Source organism: Oncorhynchus mykiss, chromosome 2 (genome assembly GCF_013265735.2).
Source record: "Oncorhynchus mykiss isolate Arlee chromosome 2, USDA_OmykA_1.1, whole genome shotgun sequence".
Lineage (NCBI taxonomy): Eukaryota > Metazoa > Chordata > Actinopteri > Salmoniformes > Salmonidae > Oncorhynchus > Oncorhynchus mykiss.
In genome coordinates this window covers 27388999-27409174 of record NC_048566.1, presented here as the reverse complement: position 1 = coordinate 27409174, position 20176 = coordinate 27388999, and the positions used below count along the sequence as shown (strand labels likewise).

Below are 20176 nucleotides of genomic sequence, written 5' to 3'. Positions count from 1 at the left end.
CACTTAGTGACATTGGCAAAGGGCTTTATAACTTTGATTGATTGATTGATTTATGTTGGGCAGCCTTATTAAATATTGTATGTTTTTTTGAAAGTCTTTTTGCCAAGACAGCCTTTTTAATGTTACTCGTAACATTAGAAGCTAAAAAGCAATAACTATAATAGTAATGCAAAGCACTGACACAATAGGGTTTGCTTCTTTTTATTCAACTCCAGTATAAAAAACTGATCAATTAGTTAATTCCTTAATTCAGTATTTGAAATGCCATGTAATTTATACTAAATTAAATTCATATTTCTGGTCTTTACCACTGATGGCCTCATTATTCAAATCATATGTCAACATTACAGGAGTGTGCATTAAAATAGTCCACATTCACAAGACTCCTCCACTGATTAATTATTTATACTATAACTGTAATAATAGTTAGTCATGTGAAACTATATCACTCTCTAAGCATACTATTATGAAAGGTCTGGATGGACACTATACCACTCAGGACAAGGGGTTTCATGGTCAAACAAGACTTCACCACATGTCTTCAAAGGTAGTGGTTAAAGACTGTTTCATATTTCTCCTGTTTGCCTGATGTGACTTTGGGCTCCCCATTTTGCTTGACAAAGTCCTGAGAATAAACAACAAAAATTGCCATTAACATTATACTGATTTGGTAGCATTGAATCAACAGTGTTGTTACAAACACATGAGTGCTGTAGAGATGGTACTATGTTGTTATTCCACTATTGACCTCACCTCCAGCTCCTCCAATGATGTGCTGCCATCCTCTACTTTCTGACCAATCCCATGGCTGAAGCTCATGTAGCGCTCCTGTCAGAAGACAGCGATGTTGTATGGTAAAGCTTATATAGCTTGAGCATAGCTAGCTAATACATAAGCATTCTTTAGCACATATACTACATTTTGTCTCCTTGCAATGCCAACATACCTGGTAAAATAAGGTTAAGTGCATGAACGAATGAATATATACATTTATATATCGTCTTAGTACCTTGACCATCCCAGTGATTAAGTGAATACGTGAACGAATGAAAATGATGCCTCATTACCTTGACCATGCTGGTGATAACTCCTTCCTCTATGATCCTGACTGCGTTCCTCAGGCCGCGTGCGAAGGCGTCCATGGCTCCGACGTGGGCTATGAACAGGTCCTCCAAGTCCGTGGACTCCCTACGCACCTTAGCATCGAAGTTCAGACCCCCCGGCTGCAGACCACCCTGCTCTATCACAGTCTGGGGAGGATAAAACAATACATTGTCCTACGTTCTTTCTGCTGACGTTCTGATAGGTATCATCATTAAATAACTGTTTATTAGTAATTGTGCGTGTGTGTGTCCATTATCTCCTATGTCACCTTCATTATCATGGTGGTGTTCCTGATGTCCATGGGGAACTGGTCTGTGTCCCAGCCCAGGTCAGGAGAACCCGTGTTGGAGTCCACAGAGCCCAGCATGCCAAACCTACACACCAGAACAACAGGCTTATTAGGTTAACTGGACTGGAACATCCAGATTACCAGGAATGACATCAACTACCCTGTCCAAAAAATACCACTAGCCACTTTTGAAAGGTGTAAGAAATATGGTGAAAATTATACCTCCCCTATCATTACATCTACCCTATCAGAGGGCAAGGTGGAGCATTAACATATTGATTCGACCTATCCAATCTCTCCAGACCTACACAAGTCCATCGATGTAGAGAGCAGGTGATAGGGGGTCGGTTTGGGAAACGTGAAAGTCAACATGGCGACTTACACAGAGGCCATGACGACATCGTGTTCATAGGAATGCCCAGCCAGAGTGGTGTGGTTGGGTTCGATGTTCAGTTTGAAATGGCTGTCCAGGTCATAATGCTTCAGGAAGCCTATGACACTCATTGCATCTATAAAAAGGTGAAACAGCAACATGTACAAAGAGATGTAAGATGGAAATTAAAGGCATCAGAGATTTTCTACCATCTAATTGTTAGATGTGGTTAGTATTGCAGATAAACTGACTCTTGAGGGCCTCCATAGTTCAACAGTAACCACATTGTAAGGATGTGTACATTATGTTAATGTTGTGTTATACACCTAAAAGCCTTACCATAGTCGTATTGATGTTTGCATGGCTCTTTGGGCTTGGGTTCAATGAGGAACTGGCACTTCAACCCTATCTTCTCCTTGTACTCTGATATACAAAAACACAATCAGATTATCATCTGAAAATGGTAGGTGACAGTTAAAAGTTGGTACAGTATTATGGTAACAATGTATTACACACACAGCAATGCTAGCTACTTACTGACAGTCATTTTGAAAAAGTTTGCCATATGTTTCAGTTCAGCGCCAACATCAGTGTTGTGTATCGAATAAAAACCCTCCCTGCCGCCCCAGAAGACTGCACAAGGAGACAAAAATACATGCACCAGGTTAGGTGGTGGCAAAGAAAGGGTCAGTGAAATCATGGTGGTAAATTATGAGATATTATTTATTCTCTCATCTCACCAAAGTTCTCTGCTCCCAGCTTCTTGGCTACATCCAGTCCTTTCTTCACCTGGGCCCCAGCATAGGCCAAAACATGGCAGTCAGGGTTGGTTGCTGCTCCATTCATGTACCTATGGTATTAGCAATAAATACAACATTAATTAAAATAAATGTAGGCTCCAAGTCGAATGGCAAAGAGATGGATTCATCGTGAAAGACGGACAATTGGACATAAATATTGTGAAAAACAATGCATATAGCCAATAATATACCATATATCCTCTATTATACAGCCTACAACAGATTATCATCTATTCTACTTTGAAGTGTAAAAATAACCTTTGGAGTGTAATAATGACTAAGGTTGATGAGGAAAGCAGACCTTGAGTGAGCAAACAGATTGCAGGTGACCCACAGCACCTTGACCCCAGTCCTATTCTGCAGCTGCAGGGCCAGGTCTGTCATCTCATCCAGGTTGCTGTTGGACTCCTCCAGAGTGCTTCCCTCAGGGGACATGTCCCTATACAACAGGATATATAGGAGGGTAACATAGATCAGTTAGTATACAGTTAGACCAAGCATCTTGGACGGTGCAACTTCTTCAAAGCATAAATGGCCACTCTATCCATGTCTCTACCGACTACCAAGAAGATGATTGATTTGATACTATAGGAACAATGTGACAATACCTGTCATGAAAGGTGTAGTACTTCACCTGAAAATAACATACACATGAATCTATATGGGTTACATGTTTTTTTTAAATTAAAGCTGTACATTCTTAAAGACAAAATGTTAAAAGATACAGTATTTGGGTGGAAGTTCACTCACACCAAGTTTGGTGAAGAACTCAAAGGCTGCATGGAGTCTCTTCTTGGCACATTCCATGGGGGTAGCACCCTCATTCCAGGGTCTGTGTTGTGTCTGGAACCCAAAAGGGTCGGCACCTGGTGGTGGGTCGAATGGAGGAAAACAAAATGCATCACATGAAGTTATCGTGACAGACCCATGATGAGAGATCGGGGTTGTTTTTTTTAAATGAAAGAGACAGTGCTTTATTGAATTAAATGTACAAATGTTTCTGTAGTCTATGTACAGTATAAATGAGAGTGACCTGAAGCAATCAATGTGAACATTCATTACCAGTCCCACAGAAGGAGTGCCAGTAACAGACTGAGAATCTCAGCCAGTCCTCCATACGTCTGCCCAGCAGCACCTGCACAGGTAAACAGTTACATGAAGCCTGCTGGGAAAACCTCAGTTGGGATCATTCAGGTGTGTAAAGGAGGTAGAGTCTCACTGTGCAACAGGAAGACAACAGACGGCCATGACACCTGACACACACAGCTCTTCTTTCATGTTTGCCACACCTACTTCTTCTGCATTGTAATGTTGGAAACACAAGACGTTTCGAGCTCCAGCGTTGGGTATATAAGGAATCTTCGGAATACCTGTGTGATACATTAATCTCGGTTAACCCAGAACTAAAATCTCGCACAGTGCTTGATTTGGGAAGGAGCTCACGGGAATTGAGTACCGGCACCTCAAATGTTCTGCTGCTTGATCTCCTGTTCCTCTTATAGAATATTGGCTCAAAAGTATTGTGGCGCTGCTGCACCTAAATATAAACACTACCGGCACCCAAAATGAGTACCGGTGTTGTGCCGAAAATCTTCCCCCTGACAGAATTCTCTCCCCCCTTCGAGTGAACGTGCACACACTCAATTCTTCATTGCTGCGACTTGTTTGCTAGTTGAGATTTCTGCTCTTCACTCCGTTGTTTGGCATACATTTCACTGCTCTTAATAGCAGAAAGCATGTTTTATTTGTGTCCTTCAAGGCAGCTGTCAATGATTAAGTTAGACTGCGTTTCATTTAATATTTTTTATGGCGGTTTGATCACGGGGGAGGCACTAGTAATGCCTGCAGTTTTCGGGATGGCTATTTGTTTCAAATGTATTAGTCTATAAATAAATCTCTTTGCCAAAATTCGTCATCTCTCCCATGTCTTATTCGACTAGTAGTTGTTCTGAAATGTGGATTTCGGCAGGCAAGAAAATGGCCTTGCCGAAACCCTCCCCCCTTCAAATTTCCTTAATTTTGTGGCTAGAGTCAAATACTTTCTATAGAACAAACTATATTAATAATTCATGTATGTGTGTTATATTAAACATAATAGGGAGTTAAATGTAGGCAAGCAATAAACATTTCAGAACAACTACTAGTCGAATGAGACATGGGAGAGATGACGAATTTTAGCAAAGAGATTTATTTATAGACTAATACACTTGAAACAAATAGCCAAACCGAAAACTGCAGACATTACTAGTGTCTCCCCCGCGATCAAACCGCCTTAAAAAAAAATCTAATGAAACGCAGCCTAACGTGATCATTGACAGCTGCCTTGAAGGGCACAAATAAAAAATGCTTTCTGCTACTAAGATCAGTGAAATGTAGGCTAAACTGACAACGGAGTGAAGAGCAGAATCAAGCAAAAAATAAAACATTGCCTTGGAAAATCGGGTTTCCCTGCAAATATTGCAGAAACTTCACATTTATAAAGCATCTAACTGCCATGCACGACGAAAAACAATTTCAGCTATATTTTGGTGAATGCATGAAACTTCCAATCTCAGCTTTCGTTTGCATGGTCAATTGCCACTGACTTAAAGCCTATATGAAACCGATATTGAGGAAGAAGTGTGCTATAATTGAAGCAAAGAATGATTACCAGCAAAGAATTCTGTTTCCATAGCGATGTCAAATACTTTTAAGAACTTCAGATCATCTCTGAGTTTTCCCCTCGAAGTTCCACTTCGTCTTGAATTAAAATAAGAAACGCAATCTTCACATCTACCACAAGGTGTCTCTGGAAACCAGCAGAACAATAACCGTTTAAGATTTTTTGTCAAAATAGTATTTTTTGGTCCCGTTTGACAGCATCAAACCGCCTTTCAAAACCCACAAACTAGTCAGCCTTATCACCGTCTTCTTTGGTCAACGCTAACTGTCATTCCCAAACTCCGTGGTAGACTTTGGATCTGACAGGCTAATCAATACATTGCAACATTATTGCAGTCATTCACATTGTACGACTTCTTTAGGGCTCCATTTACTATAGTTCTAATCTTCAGTAGCAAGATTATGAAGACAAACAGGACTATGACTGGGTGAATCTCGAAAGGTCATGTTATAAATCAGGGTAAACAAGATTATATAACAATGTGCAAACAAACATTTAAGACATAATATTATGCAGCCAGGGCATGTTCAATATCTGTTGTTTATTTCAATTACAATTGATCTTTTACAAAATATCTGATGCAGAAACATCAACGAAAAAAAGTAGAAACAAGACAGAACACCATATACACTATTCCATAAATACATATTTACATACATTATAGTAGTAGTAGTATATAGAATCCAACAGAAATTTGGTCTGGAATCCCAGGTGGAATCTGTCAGCAGCAGAAAATATTTATATGTGCACCTTTGAAGCCCTATATCATTGGTTACTTTCAAAATGGCACCCCAGGGACTGGTCAAAAGTTGTATACTATGTAGGGAATAGGGTGCCATTTGGGATGTACACATTTTTCTCCCAGTACCCAATACAGTGCACAATGCAGTTTCCACAGCACATTATGAAACCATGTTTTGCATTGGTTAAGGATGTTACTTACAGTCGTTATGTTACTTATGTTACTTACAGTCATTCTTTTCATAAACAACATACACTTTTGCATAATATAATGGAAGGCAAAACAAATACCACCAAATACCAGGCACTGTAGGATGGAGGCACTTGTGCACCTACTGTAACAAGACTGGTTTGGCATCGTGACGTTTGGCACATGAGGGTGGTAGACAGTGGTCCTGTACTGTATGTGTGTGTGAGATGGTGGGAATCAGGGTACTAGTCAGTTTTCAATTCTGTCAATTCAATACATTATTTAAAATTCAATGAGTTGAAAATTACCCCATTCTTTTCAATAAAGATGTTTCCATTCATGAATTAAAATCAGTGCCTGAACTGACTGAATGGATCCATTCCCAGACCGTGGTGAGAAGAAGGAGCAGTCTCTTTATGACTTGGTGGGACTGAGTTCTGGCTGTATGTCTGTCTGTGTGAGCTCTTTCTTCTTCCTCCTCTTCTTTTTGCCTCGGCAGGGCTTGCACAGGCAGCACAGGACGCAGGGTGAAGCCAGCAGGAGGAGAGGAGAGGCCAACAGCACGATGACACTGACGCCAACCAGGATGCCCACCACCTGCCAAGAGGACAAGGTTTACACACACACACAAACGCACACACAGGGTGTTTAGCAGGAGGCCAATAAATGTGAACGTCACATACAAAATGGCAGGCCAATGACTGTTGATTCAGGCATACAAGAAAACTTGATATAGCAAAACACAGATTTCCTGGTTTACTGGAGTGTAAAATGAGAAGAGTCACCTCACCTGTGTTCTGTTCCACATGACGGAGGCTCGGGAGTGGCCCAGCTTGTTTCTGCATGGACCCTTATCATAGTGCCTCAGAAATATATCACCCTTAACATATAACAACAGTTATCATAGTACCTCAGAAATATATCACCTTAACATATAACAACAGTTATCATAGTGCCTCAGAAATATATCACCTTAACATATAACAACAGTTATCATAGTGCCTCAGAAATATATCACCTTAACATATAACAACAGTTATCATAGTGCCTCAGAAATATATCACCTTAACATATAACAACAGTTATCATAGTGCCTCAGAAATATATCACCTTAACATATAACAACAGTTATCATAGTGCCTCAGAAATATATCACCTTAACATAGAGGAATACAGTATCACCATTAACATACAACATGTAGGTTCAGACTTATTGAAGCATTTATAACTGTATGTGGACTTACATCCAGGTTCTGCAGACAGTACCAACAGAAGGTGTGTTTGCAGCTCTTACACAGCATCTGGGCACAGCCTTGGTTCCTCTCGATGTACACACCACACATGGGGCACTGCTTGATGGGCAGATCAGAGTCACTGCATGACCGGCCCCATGGGACAGGTGGATGAGGGGTGGGGGAAATGGGGGGGGGGAATGGGGGGAGAGGTAGGGGGAGAGGTGGTGGGGGAGGTGAGGGAGAGTGGGTTTAGACAGAATTAGAATAAGAATGTTAATAATATCTATACATTATAGTGTAAATATAATTAATTATATGTTGGGTCAAACCATGGGAGCTGAGGCACAGACTGGCATCTTTATTTAGCACTAATGTTAATTGGCGGCTTAACTTTATTTATTTGGGGAGAAGAAACTACGAGGGAACCAGTTGACTGATTACCATGGTACGAAGGGATTGAATTAACTGCATTGTATTACTAAATGGACCAATAGTGTTAATCCCCCACAACAACATCAAACTGGCATTTTGTCTCTCATACTTTGGGGCTCAAAATCTAAGATTTTAGAACACTTTCTGGTCTTGTCTGATGCTGTTATACTTTAGTACATTAAATCCATCGATTCAAGGACATTTCGTCCAGTACATGAGGCACTTCGTGTTACCAAAGCAATGGAAATGGATTCACTGACTGACTCCCCCCTATGGCAGGGATACAATGGCATTCCATTAAGCTTTCCTCCACACCTTCCAATACCACACACACACGCACGCACGCACACACACACACACACACACACACACACACACACACACACACACACACACACACACACACACACACACACACACACACACACACACACACACACACACACACACACACACACACACACACATTGAAGGGTGGAAGGGGTGGAATACTGTATAGAGAGAGGGACACTGACAGAATATCTGAGGAACACACTGAGCACACTGTCTGTGCCACACCAGAAATGGCACTGGGTGTAGCTAGCTTGCCCAAAAGGACAAGACACTCTTACCAAATTGTTAATTTGACTTATTTCCAAAATGACTAGCAACAGTACTGCCAACTACTACTTCAATCAGCAATATTTTTTTTCACCAAGGTGCCCTGACTGTGACTGACTGACCTGCTCTCTGAGGCAGGCGATGATGATGTCATAGGCTGGTGATCAGGGCAGGCGTGCCCGCCCTGCCAGGGCCCTCTACAGCCAGAGCAGAAGACGGTGTGGCAGGCTGGACAGGGCACGGATGTAGGCTGGCCCTCTGAGCTGGGCCCAACGCTGCAGACAGCCTGGCACTCCAGCACTGGGCACCATGCTCTACTAGGGTCCAGCTGCACCCCTGAAACATAACAAACCAATGATGAACATAAACACATGTATGTCCATGTATGTACAGTGGGGCAAAAAAGTATTTAGTCCGCCACCAATTGTGCAAGTTCTCCCACTTAAAAAGATGAGAAAGGCCTGTAATTTTTATCATAGGTACACTTCAACTATGACAGACAAAATGAGGAAAAAAAATCCAGAAAATCACATTGTAGGATTTTTTATGAATTTATTTGCAAATTATGGTGGAAAATAAGTATTTAGTCACCTACAAACAAGCTAGATTTCTGGCTCTCATAGACCTGTAACTTCTTCTTTAAGAGGCTCCTCTGTCCTCCACTCGTTACCTGTATTAATGGCACCCGTTTGAACTTGTTATCAGTATAAAAGACACCTGTCCACAACCTCAAACAGGCACAATCCAAATTCCACTATGGCCAAGACCAAAGAGCTGTCAAAGGACACCAGAAACAAAATTGTAGACCTGCACCAGGCTGGGAAGACTTAATCTGCAATAGGTAAGCAGCTTGGTTTGAAGAAATCAACTGTGGGAGCAATTATTAGGAAATGGAAGACATACAAGACCACTGATAATCTCCCTCGATCTGGGGCTCCACGCAAGAACTCACCCCGGGGGGTCAAAATGATCACAAGAACGGTGAGCAAAAATCCCAGAACCACACGGGGGGACCTAGTGAATGACCTGCAGAGAGCTGGGACCAAAGTAACAAAACCTACCATCAGTAACACACTACGCCGCCAGGGACTCAAATCCTGCAGTGCCAGACGTGTCCCCCTGCTTAAGCCAGTACATGTCCAGGCCCATCTGAAGTTTGCTAGAGAGCATCTGGATGATCCAGAAGAAGATTGGGAGAATGTCATATGGTCAGATGAAACCAAAATATAACTTTTTGGTAAAAACTCAACTCGTCGTGTTTGGAGGACAAAGAATGCTGAGTTGCATCCAAAGAACACCATACCTACTGTGAAGCATGGGGGTGGAAACATCATGCTTTGGGGCTGTTTTTCTGCAAAGGGACCAGGACGACTGATCCGTGTAAAGGAAAGAATGAATGGGGCCATGTATCGTGAGATTTTGTGTGAAAACCTCCTTCCATCAGCAAGGGCATTGAAGATGAAACGTGGCTGGGTCTTTCAGCATGACAATGATCCCAAACACACCGCCCGGGCAACGAAGGAGTGGCTTCGTAAGAAGCATTTCAAGGTCCTGGAGTGGCCTAGCCAGTCTCGAGATCTTAACCCCATAGAAAATCTTTGGAGGGAGTTGAAAGTCCGTGTTGCCCAGCAACAGCCCCAAAACATCACTGCTCTAGAGGAGATCTGCATGGAGGAATGGGCCAAAATATAAGGTATATAACAAAGTATTGAGATAAACTTTTGTTATTGACCAAATACTTATATTCCACCATCATTTGCAATTAAATTCATTAAAAATCCTACAATGTGATTTTCTGGATTGTGTTTTCTCATTTGTCTGTCATAGTTGAAGTGTACCTATGATGAAAATTACAGGCCTCTCTCATATTTTTAAGTGGGAGAACTTGCACAATTGGTGGCTGACTAAATACTTTTTTGCCCCACTGTACATACACAGGTAACTGCCAAAATAAAGGAAACACTAGTAAATGAGGGATATAAAGTATATTGATAGCAGGTGCTTCCACACAAGTGTGGTTCCTGAATTAATTAAGCACTTAACATTCCATCATTCCCAGTTCACCATTATTTTGGCTACCATGGCTCAAAGAGATCTCAGTGACTTTGAAAGAGGGGTCTCAAATGAGCATTGGGGGTTTGTGTGTATGTGTCTGTGTGTGTGTGTTGTGTGTGTGTGTGTGTCTCAGTTACCAGATCTCAACCCAATTGAACACTTATGAGAGATTTTGGATAGGCGCCTGAGACAGCGTTTTCCTCTACCATAAATAAAACACAAAATTATGGAATTTCTCATGGAAGAATGGTGTCGCATCCCTCCAATAGTTAAAGACACTTGTAGAATCTATGCCATGTTCTGGCAGCTCGTGGTGGCCCAACGTCCTATTTAGATGCTTTATTTGATTTTGACAGTTACCTGTATGTATGTCTATAGAATGATACCCAAAGCAAGGTATTAGATATAGAGGGTAGAGGATCCTAGATACGGGTGCCTTCAGAAAGTATTCACACCTCTTGACTTTTTCTACATGTTGTTGTGTTACTGCCTGCATTTTAAATTGGTTAAATTGAGATTTTGTGTCACTGGCCTCCATACCCCAAAGTATAATTATATTTTTGGGAAGTTTGTACAAATTAAAATAAAAAATTAAAAGCTGAAATGTCTTGCGTCAATAAGTATTCAACCCATTTGTTTTGGCAAGCCTAAATGAGTTCAGGAGTAAGAATTTGATTAACAAGTCATATAATAAGTTGCATGGACTCACTCTGTGTGCAATAATAGTGTTTAACATGATATTTGAATGACTACCTTATTGCTGTACCCTACACATACAATTATCTGTAAGATCCCTCAGTCGAGCAGTGAATGGGTAAAAAAAAAAAAAAAATCTGACATTGAATATTACACTTGGGGTATCAATACACCCAGATCTACAAAGATACAGGCACCTTCCTAACTCAGTTGCTGGAGAGGAAGGAAACCGCTCAGGTATTTCACCATGAGGACTATGGTGACTTTAAAACAGTTACAGTTTAATGGCTGTGATAGGAGAAAACTGAAGATGGATCAACAACATTGTAGCCTGTACAGAATACAAATATCCCAATACATGCATCCTGTTCCCAATTAGGCACTAAATGTGGCAAAGAAATTAACTTTATGTCCTAAATACAAAGCATTATGTTAAGGGAAAATCCAACACAAGACATCACTGAATACCACTCTTCATATTTTCAAGCATGGTGGTGGCTGCATCATGTTATGGGTATGCTTGTCATCGGCAAGGACTAGGGAGTTTTTTAGGATACAATTAAACGGAATAGAGCTAAGCACATGAACATTTTAGAGGAAAACCTGGTTCAGTCTGCTTTCCAACAGACACTGGGAGACAAATTAATCTTTCAGCAGGACAATAACCAAAAACAGGCCAAATATACAAATATACACAACATTGGATGTTCCTGAATGGCCTATTTACAGTTTTGACTTAAATCTGCATGACAATCTATGGCACGACTTGGAAATGGCTGTCTAGCAATGATCCACAACCAACTTGACAGAGCTTGAAGAATTAAAATAATAATGTGCAAATATTGTACAATCCAGGTGTGCAAAGCTTGTAGAGACTTACCCAGAAAGTCTCACAGCTGTAATTGCTGCCAATGGTTACTCTAACATGTATTGACTCAGGGGGTTAAATACTTATGTAATCTGGATATATTAGTCTCTTTTATTATTATTATTTTTTTTTACAAATGTTACAATACTTCCACTTTGACATTACAGAGTATTTTGTGTAGATCGATGAAAAAAAAGACAATTAAATCCATTTGAATCCCACCTTGTAAAAAGTCAAGGGGTGTGAATACTTTCTGAAGGCACTGTAGGCCTGCTTATCCTAGATGTGCCAGGGCAGGGATTTCAGTGGGGTTTATAACTGCTTTCGTAACAAAGGCACATGTTGTCCTTATCAGGGGAGCACCATAACAACATATTTTGTGCACTTTGTTAGACTTTTCCTAGATCCAATTTTTTAAGGTATTTGATTTATGACTGAACGGTGACTAATATTGGTTTCAGTGTGTTGTTGCTTCAAGGCAAACCAACCAAATGTCAAACCAGCTGGGACTTTTTCTACACTGTTTTCTTCTCTTCACGCTCTCAGAAATGACTTTTGTCTCTAAACTAAAGCCAACAACAACCAACCATATTTCTTCACCAACAAAAACAGCAGACAGACAGAACAATAAAAACTTCATAATATATAGTAATTATTCAACTGCTATTTATAAATCGCCTTATGCTAATCTGGTATCTTGACGAACCGTCTAGTAGCTACTAAAGTTACAAGAACCTTTCAGCTGGACTGGAACGGGGTGGGAGGGAGTCAAGATAAGGACTAGAGGGAGTCTCTCTCGGTACTATAACCCCACAATATGCCAGGCATGTCGATAATAGAGGCAGGCTCAGATCAGCTCAGCTCACTGCCACCAGATGGCCCAGACCTGAAATAGCCTGGTTGCCGTGACAGCCGTCACCAGTCACCTCACCAGCATGCTAATGCTAATGAACGGTACCGTACCTCGTTCAAACTCCAGCCGCTGGTACAGCTCAACCTGATCCGCAGGGGCAAAACAGGCTATCTGCAAAACAACACAAAAAAATAACAGAATGGATCACGTCTGTGATTATGTCTCAAAATCTACCTTATGTATATACTGTACTCGATACCATCTACTGCATCTTGCCTGTGCCGTTCTGTACCATCACTCATTCATATATCTTTATGTACATATTCTTTATCCCTTTACACTTGTGTGTATAAGGTAGTAGTTGTGGAATTGTTAGGTTAGATTACTCGTTGGTTATTACTGCATTGTCGGAACTAGAAGCACAAGCATTACGCTACACTCGCATTAACATCTGCTAACCATGTGTATGTGACAAATAACATTTGATTTGATTTGAAATCAAAGGAGGACCAGCCTGGTCCCAGATCAGTTTATGCTGTATTGCCAACTTCTATGGTTATTGTCACAAACAGATCTGAGAACAGGCTTTAATGTAATGCATTCCACATAAATGAAATGTATTGCATTCTATAGAAATGCAGAATTTAACCAGGGATAATCATTTCAAGAGAAGAGCGGTTGATTACCAAACTCTCTGACCTGATCGCAACACTACATTGGCTTGTGCTGTGGAGTATTTACCATTTACACCTGCCAATAACATTTGAAAGTTCAAGGTGTGGTGGCATGATGTAAGATGTAGAAAGGTTTGGCAAATTAATCTTACCCAACGGTACCCAACCCTACTAGTGGTAACAGGCAAATACATATGAGTGTAATAGCAAAGTAGCAGTGTAATAGTCAAATGGTCTAAACATTGATGTGTACCAGTGGTTCTTTGAATGTGTCCAAAATGGCACCCTATTCCCTATATAATTCCCTATGTGCCCTGGTCAAAAGTAGTGCACTATAAAGGGAATATGGTGTCATTTGAGTCGCAGGCACAGTAGAACAGCACAGTAGAACATCCAGTATAAGCCTAGTACCTCTGAGTGGAGTAGGACTCCTGTCCTCTGACAAGCCATGTCTGGACATGTGACCGGGCTGCCCCCACCCTCCCGGATGGCCAGCTGAACATACTGCTGCAGACACTGAGGGGACAGACAACCAATGACGTAAACACAGATGTGAATAATATGTATGTCTATGGACAGAACCAGAGAGCAGGGCCATGTTCAGCAACGCACAATGTTGTGAAATGTTCAGAAACATGCCTCTCTGTAGCCATGTAGAGTAAGGAACCACATCAGCTCTGATCATTATATTTTTTATCTACAACGTTCCACAATGTTCACCAACTAAAAGTGGCCCTGGATTGATGTTGATGTTGACAGTATCTGAGATATACAGTAACTAGCATTTGAACTAGACTCTTCTCTAACAAACGATTTGATGCTAAAGACAGGGCAGACAAAAAATGCAGTCCTGCGAGTCTGTTCATGCAAAAACCTGCCGTTTTGTTTGTCAGAAGAGTCACACCAAGCCTCACCCAGCTACTGTAGCAACAGCAGAATGCAGAAGGCATGGGGTTTATTGTCAATCAGTGCATAGTACTGGTAAGTGGTAACCAGTGTTGTGTTGACAGTATCTCTCTATGGCTGTGTTCCAAATGGCATCGTATTCCCTATATAGTACGACTTTCCAGGCCCCATTGGGATGCACCCTATGTTTGACCTTGGCCTAGCAACTCAGACTGCTGCTACGAGCGACGCCAGCAGCCAGGCAGAGATTAGCACCTGCCAGCCAACCCCACGCCAGGATATCTCACTCTCCGTGTCAAGGCACGTCACCTCCACCTCAGTGCGGATGGATACAGGCTGACTGAACACCAATCAATAGAAAGTCAGCTACAGTACTGCCTGCCAGAGATAAAAGTGAAAGAGAAACTAAATGCTTTCAGGAAAACGGTGATTAAATATATATTTTTGATTCGGCAGATAGATATGTCCTGTTGTTTGAATGCTTAGTCTTGTTGAATGAAAATAGAGGGAGAATAGAAAATACAGGCATTTTCCTGCCCAGTATCAGATATGAGAAGTGATGGCAGGTTTGTGTTGTCTACCTACCGGGGTGCAGAAGACACAGTCACAGGTGTGCAGCGTGCTGGTTGCTGCTGAGGGGTGCTCACTAAGGCACAGCTTGCAGTAGACCACCACATTAGGCTGGGTGGAGGAGGCCACTACAGCCCCGGCCTGGCCCAGAGGCTGGGATGGACTGCTGTTGGCTATGGGGCCCTGACCCTGACTCTGGCCCTGGTCTGGACTGCTGTTGTTGGCCATGGGGGGAGCAGAGCGGTCAGTCAGCACTGCCTGGAAGCTTCTCTTAGCCCTTCTGCTGGAGGAAGTGTGGAGGGCTGTGCTCCATGATCTGGAGGATGGTGGAGAACAGAAGACAAGCAGTCAGCCGATAACCTTGCCAGTCCCCACATCATCTAGTTGTGTTTAAAACAGATGATAGCCTCGCCAGTCCCCATATCATCTAGTGGTGTTTAAAACAGATGATAGCCTCGCCAGTCCCCACATCATCTAATGGTGTTTAAAACAGATGATAGCCTCGCCAGTCCCACATCATCTAATGGTGTTTAAAACAGCTGATAGCCTCGCCAGTCCCCACATCATCTAATGGTGTTTAAAACAGATGATAGCCTCGCCAGTCCCCACATCATCTAATGGTGTTTAAAACAGCTGAGAGGATAAGATACTAGTTCCAGGTTGCTTCCCAAATAGTGCACTAATTTTAACCAGAGCCCTATTTTGGATGTGGCACCAGACATATAATTATCACTTCCTGTTAATGAACAGAGGAGCCATTACTCCCCCCTCCTTCCAGCAGTATTAGTGTGTGTAGCCGTTGGTAACATGGCTGTTTTACATTGGTATCTACGGTGCAACACTTCTACAGGGCAACACAAAATCATGGGTAATATCTTTGCGTCTTTGCAATAGACGAACAAGAGAAGAGGTGTTATCCCTCTTACCAATAAAATGTATCTTTCGGGTTTCGTCAGAAGGAAAATATTAATTTCAGAATTCATTGAAGAGCAGGAAACTCGGGGTGCTGTTGCCATTTGACCCATTTCACATGTTCTGGACTAATCCAGGCTAGAGAACAGGACAAAGTCTACCTAAGAGGTCTAACTGTAGCTCAGGTCATCTGGTGTTGGGCCCTGTGAAAGAGTACAAACCCAGAGCCAATTTCTCTGCCCTCAAATCCAATGAGTAAAAATAAAGAATTAAGTATTAAAATAGATTTAGCATGACAGAATGAGTGGCTAAAAAGCTGTTGATTGTGCATGTGTCTATCTACAGTTTCTCATTCTCCACACAAAATGCAGTCACTGTTTAAATTGGCAGGCAAATTTATACCAGCCAAATCAATAGAGCCAACATCACTGTCCTAAATTTACTGTGCTCCTCTATCTAACATTGATTTATGGCACATGTGCAAAACACTGATACTTGCACTTGAATGTGCACATTTTATTTCTGCACAGTCATTCTTTCTCTCTGTCCCATAGGAGTGAAGCCCTTCTGCATTGTGGTGGAGAATGGAGAGCAGGGTGAAGACATCCGACAATGCTACTTACTTCTGTCTGACTGTCTGTTCGTCAGAGTCAGTCTGTCAGCCTATCAGTTTGTAAGACTGCCCGCCTGTCTGTCAGTCTGTCTGTCAGTCTGTCTGTCCAGCACAACCATAACAGGAAGGTAGCAGTAACAAACAGACCTGTTATTACCGGTAATAAAAACTCTTGTTATTTTGCATTACGACACAATGGTGCTTTATCAGTTTCCTCTATCTCTCCGCCTGGAAAGTTCCTCACCCTTTTGTTATCTTGATGAAATATTGCAACCCGCAAAATGACACAAATGGAGGAAAGGATTGCCAATGTCACTGGAGTGTTTGGATCCAGCCATTGACACAGCAATCAGGAGTATGGGGGTCAGCTGGAGTGAACCGCTAGCTTGTAGCATACAACAACAACAAACATGTTTATACCGTCATCATGATGTAGACAAGCTTTTATTAACTAACCATAAGGCCTTTGCTTTGACTAATAACAGATTTCACATTACAGTGAGTTCTGTTTCTAACCATAATGTAGGCATTCTCCATGGATCAAAGGCTAGGTTGAATGCCTGCCAGGGATCAAAGCCTCATTGTCCAGCACACAAGCAGAAACAGAGAACCAGCTCAGCTCGGTGAATAGTTGCCATACATACAGAGTGACTGGCTGTGTTCTGTTGGAAGGAGGCAGCTGGGCCTGGCCCTATGCTACCGGACTTACAATCCTGTGTGTGTGTGTGTGTGTGTGTGTGTGTGTGTGTGTGTGAGAGAGAGAGAGAGAGCAAGCGAGAGAGAGTGAGAGAAAGAAAGACATTCATCTTGCTGCAGTTAATGCAGGTCTAAATGTCAAATTGTTTCTACTCCAATTTCTATGAAAATGCTGTTTTAATGAATCAATTAATCAAATAAACAAACCAACCATAATTTGTTTATTACTGTGTTATTACCAAATACTGTATTTATGTTGTAGTACATGTTAAACTACAGTAAATGGGAGTGACGACCTCTTTATATGAGGGTATCCCCCTAATAAAGTATATTCTTCATCCAGAATTCATAGAGGAATGATCTGAAATATACTCATTGTTCGCATGTAGCAGACAACAGAAGAATAGAAGATGAGCTTGACTGGCACAATTTCACCTTCCAAGGTTGTAGCTATACTTAGGTCCACGTTGAAATTCTGCAACATACGCACATTAAACCATTCCTTACACAGAAAATGACATTTAAATGCCACACAATAAATAAATGTCACAATAAATAAGGAAACACTAGGGGGGAAAGAACGAGAGGGGGGAAGAGAGAGAGACCTACCTCCTCGGTCAGGTCCCCTACTTCGTGTAGCCTACGAGCTGCTTCTGTCCAGATTAAAAGCCGCAGTGCTTTTACTAGGACACATGCACATCTGTTGATACACAGTCACCTACAAAACACCTCCGCTCGGTCGCCACGATATTCACACAAGCACCACCCATTTACCTCTTTCTTCCAACTGCACTAGACACACCTGCCTGCCTGGCCTACAGTCACCAACGCAATCAGTGTTGGTATGCACAGTCCGTCCCGTGTTTCCAGATGGACGGGGGGGTGTGTATAGTATTGTTCCGCCAACGATGTTCTTGCTGCCCTGCCTGCTGCTTACTTGACCAGGAAGCGGTAGGCTATTGGTGGAATGTCCTCTAGCCTGCCCCTGGCGGCTTGCATAGAAAAAAAAGCAAAAGCAAAAACCTAAAAGCATAATCTCTCACCTCAGGAGTTCGTCCTTTTTGACTACATAATGAATCTTATTGTTACAAATCCACAGAAGCTTCTCTTGTGATATATCCTGGTTGGGTAGAATATTGCAGTAAATGTGTTTTTACTTTCGATATCCGGGGTTTGCTCGTTAATAGCTTTCTGACGGAAGGTGCAAGGATGATGGGAGTGATATATATATATTGAATTGGATGACCGTAGAGAGCAAGGTACACTATGATTTTACTGATAGTCAAACTCTTCCCTTCAGAGAGCCGAGAATAATGCAATATACTGTTTCCTGGCGCTCTGATGGTTTAGGGACCATCGTAAAAGTGCAATACCGGTGATAAAAATAATAATGTTTTTGCATTCCAAATTAGGAGGGGTAAGCCCTATATGACGATTACACACACTGCATAGGGCCTCCAGTCACTAAAGGGCCAAGCATTTTTATTAGTTACCTCTAACTACTAATATTTTACCCATTTACAAGGATACTTTTCAAAAGCCTCTTTTCTATGTGAAATGGAAATGTAAAACCAGATAATGTGAAGTAACTGACCCCACTCATCCATGCTACATTCATTAGAATTCCAGTTCAGTACTTCCCTGATTTTATAGGCATATTTCTTGTGATAAGTCTAACTTTCAATACCTTCCTATCCATATGAGCTACAGATCTACAGACAATGGTAGTGGGTTCACCTCTCTTATACATTTTTAATTCCTCCCCTTTGATTCTCTATAAATATTTTTCTTATTACAGCATTCATTTAATAGCTTCCTATCTACATTATAAGGGCACAAGGCGAGACCCAAATGCAGACACAGGAGGGAGATGGTTGAGCTCTGAGATTTATTATAACATAGGGAGTAGGCAAAGGCAGGTCGGGGGACAGGCAAGAGTTCATAAACCAGGTCAGAGTCCAAACAGTACCAGGCAGGGGTCAGAAACCAGATCCGAGTTCAAGGGGATAGGCAGGCTTGTATTCAGAACAGGCAGAATGGTCAGGCAGGCGGGGTCGGAGTCAGGAAAGGCAAGGGCTGGGAAAATAGGAGCAAGAAAAACCGCTGGTTGACTTGGCAAACAAGATGAACTGGCACAGAGAGACAGGAAACACAGGGAAAAATACACCGGGGATAATACGCGAAACCTGGAGTGGCTGGAGACAATCACAAGGACAGGTGAACCAGATCAGGGTGTGACATACATGACATATACATCTAAAACCACTTGAGGTTACCACTTGAGGTCTCTGACCGCGCTCGTCCATAGTAGTCTACACACATTAGAATTGCAATTTTTATTTATTGATATTACATAAATATCTCCTGTGATAGGTCTAATTTTCAATAGCTCACTGTCCATATGAGTTACAGATCAACAGACAAGTGTGTTGGTTTCATTGACCTCTCTTATCAAAGATACACCATCATATTTTTTCCAAAATGGCTCACCTTTGATTTTCAAAAAATATATCACCAAGTACAGCTGTGGTTATTAATTCATGTACAGATCTAATTTGTGGCAAATCCAACATATCACTGAGTATGTTACGTTGGATTTGCCTCAAACACGTTTTGTATTCAGGACATGAAGTGAATTTCTTTGCCACTTTTTGCAGTTTACTTTAGTGCTTTATTGCAAACATGATGCATGTTTTGGAATATTTTTATTCTGCACAGGCTTCCTTCTTTTCACTCTTTAATTTAGGTTAGTATCGGGGAGTAACTAAAATATTGTTTTTCCATCCTCAGTTTTCTCCTATCACAGCCATTAAACTCTGGCAACTGAGTTAGGAAGGGTGCCTGTTTCTTTGTAGTGAATGGGTGTATTGATACACCATAGAAAGTGTAATTAATAACTTCACCTGC

At 41.6% G+C, this 20176-nt stretch overlaps 2 protein-coding genes across 5 annotated transcripts; both read right to left on the bottom strand.

Moving 5' to 3' along the window:
* Positions 1 to 185: 185 nt before the first annotated feature.
* On the bottom strand, positions 186 to 5510 carry LOC110485528 (xylose isomerase). Of its 3 annotated transcripts, none has more exons than XM_021556627.2 (14): positions 5217 to 5510; positions 3860 to 3936; positions 3629 to 3701; positions 3317 to 3432; positions 3175 to 3200; positions 2868 to 3005; positions 2507 to 2616; positions 2304 to 2399; positions 2106 to 2189; positions 1776 to 1902; positions 1373 to 1478; positions 1068 to 1250; positions 754 to 828; positions 186 to 625 (listed from the first exon to the last, which is right to left on the bottom strand). In XM_021556627.2, the coding sequence occupies exons 1-14, from the start codon at positions 5236 to 5238 to the stop codon at positions 542 to 544; spliced, it is 1317 nt and encodes a 438-aa protein (XP_021412302.1). In that variant the 5' UTR covers positions 5239 to 5510; the 3' UTR covers positions 186 to 541. The 3 variants fall into 3 exon arrangements, with proteins under 3 accessions (XP_021412302.1, XP_036799974.1, XP_021412310.1); XM_036944079.1 differs by lacking the exon at positions 5217 to 5510 and adding an exon at positions 4029 to 4118; XM_021556635.2 differs by lacking the exon at positions 3860 to 3936 and having other exon boundaries at positions 3629 to 3784.
* A 239-nt stretch (positions 5511 to 5749) lies between these two features.
* LOC110485543 (E3 ubiquitin-protein ligase RNF144B) lies at positions 5750 to 18585 on the bottom strand. 2 transcript variants are annotated; one of them, XM_036944072.1, is made up of 8 exons: positions 18313 to 18585; positions 15064 to 15364; positions 13984 to 14088; positions 13009 to 13069; positions 8549 to 8762; positions 7404 to 7533; positions 6950 to 7039; positions 5750 to 6756 (listed from the first exon to the last, which is right to left on the bottom strand). In XM_036944072.1, exons 2-8 carry the CDS (start codon positions 15274 to 15276, stop codon positions 6574 to 6576), a joined length of 996 nt encoding a protein of 331 aa, XP_036799967.1. In that variant the 5' UTR covers positions 15277 to 15364; positions 18313 to 18585; the 3' UTR covers positions 5750 to 6573. The 2 variants fall into 2 exon arrangements, with proteins under 2 accessions (XP_036799967.1, XP_036799965.1); XM_036944070.1 differs by lacking the exon at positions 18313 to 18585 and adding an exon at positions 17879 to 18301.
* Positions 18586 to 20176: the final 1591 nt, after the last annotated feature.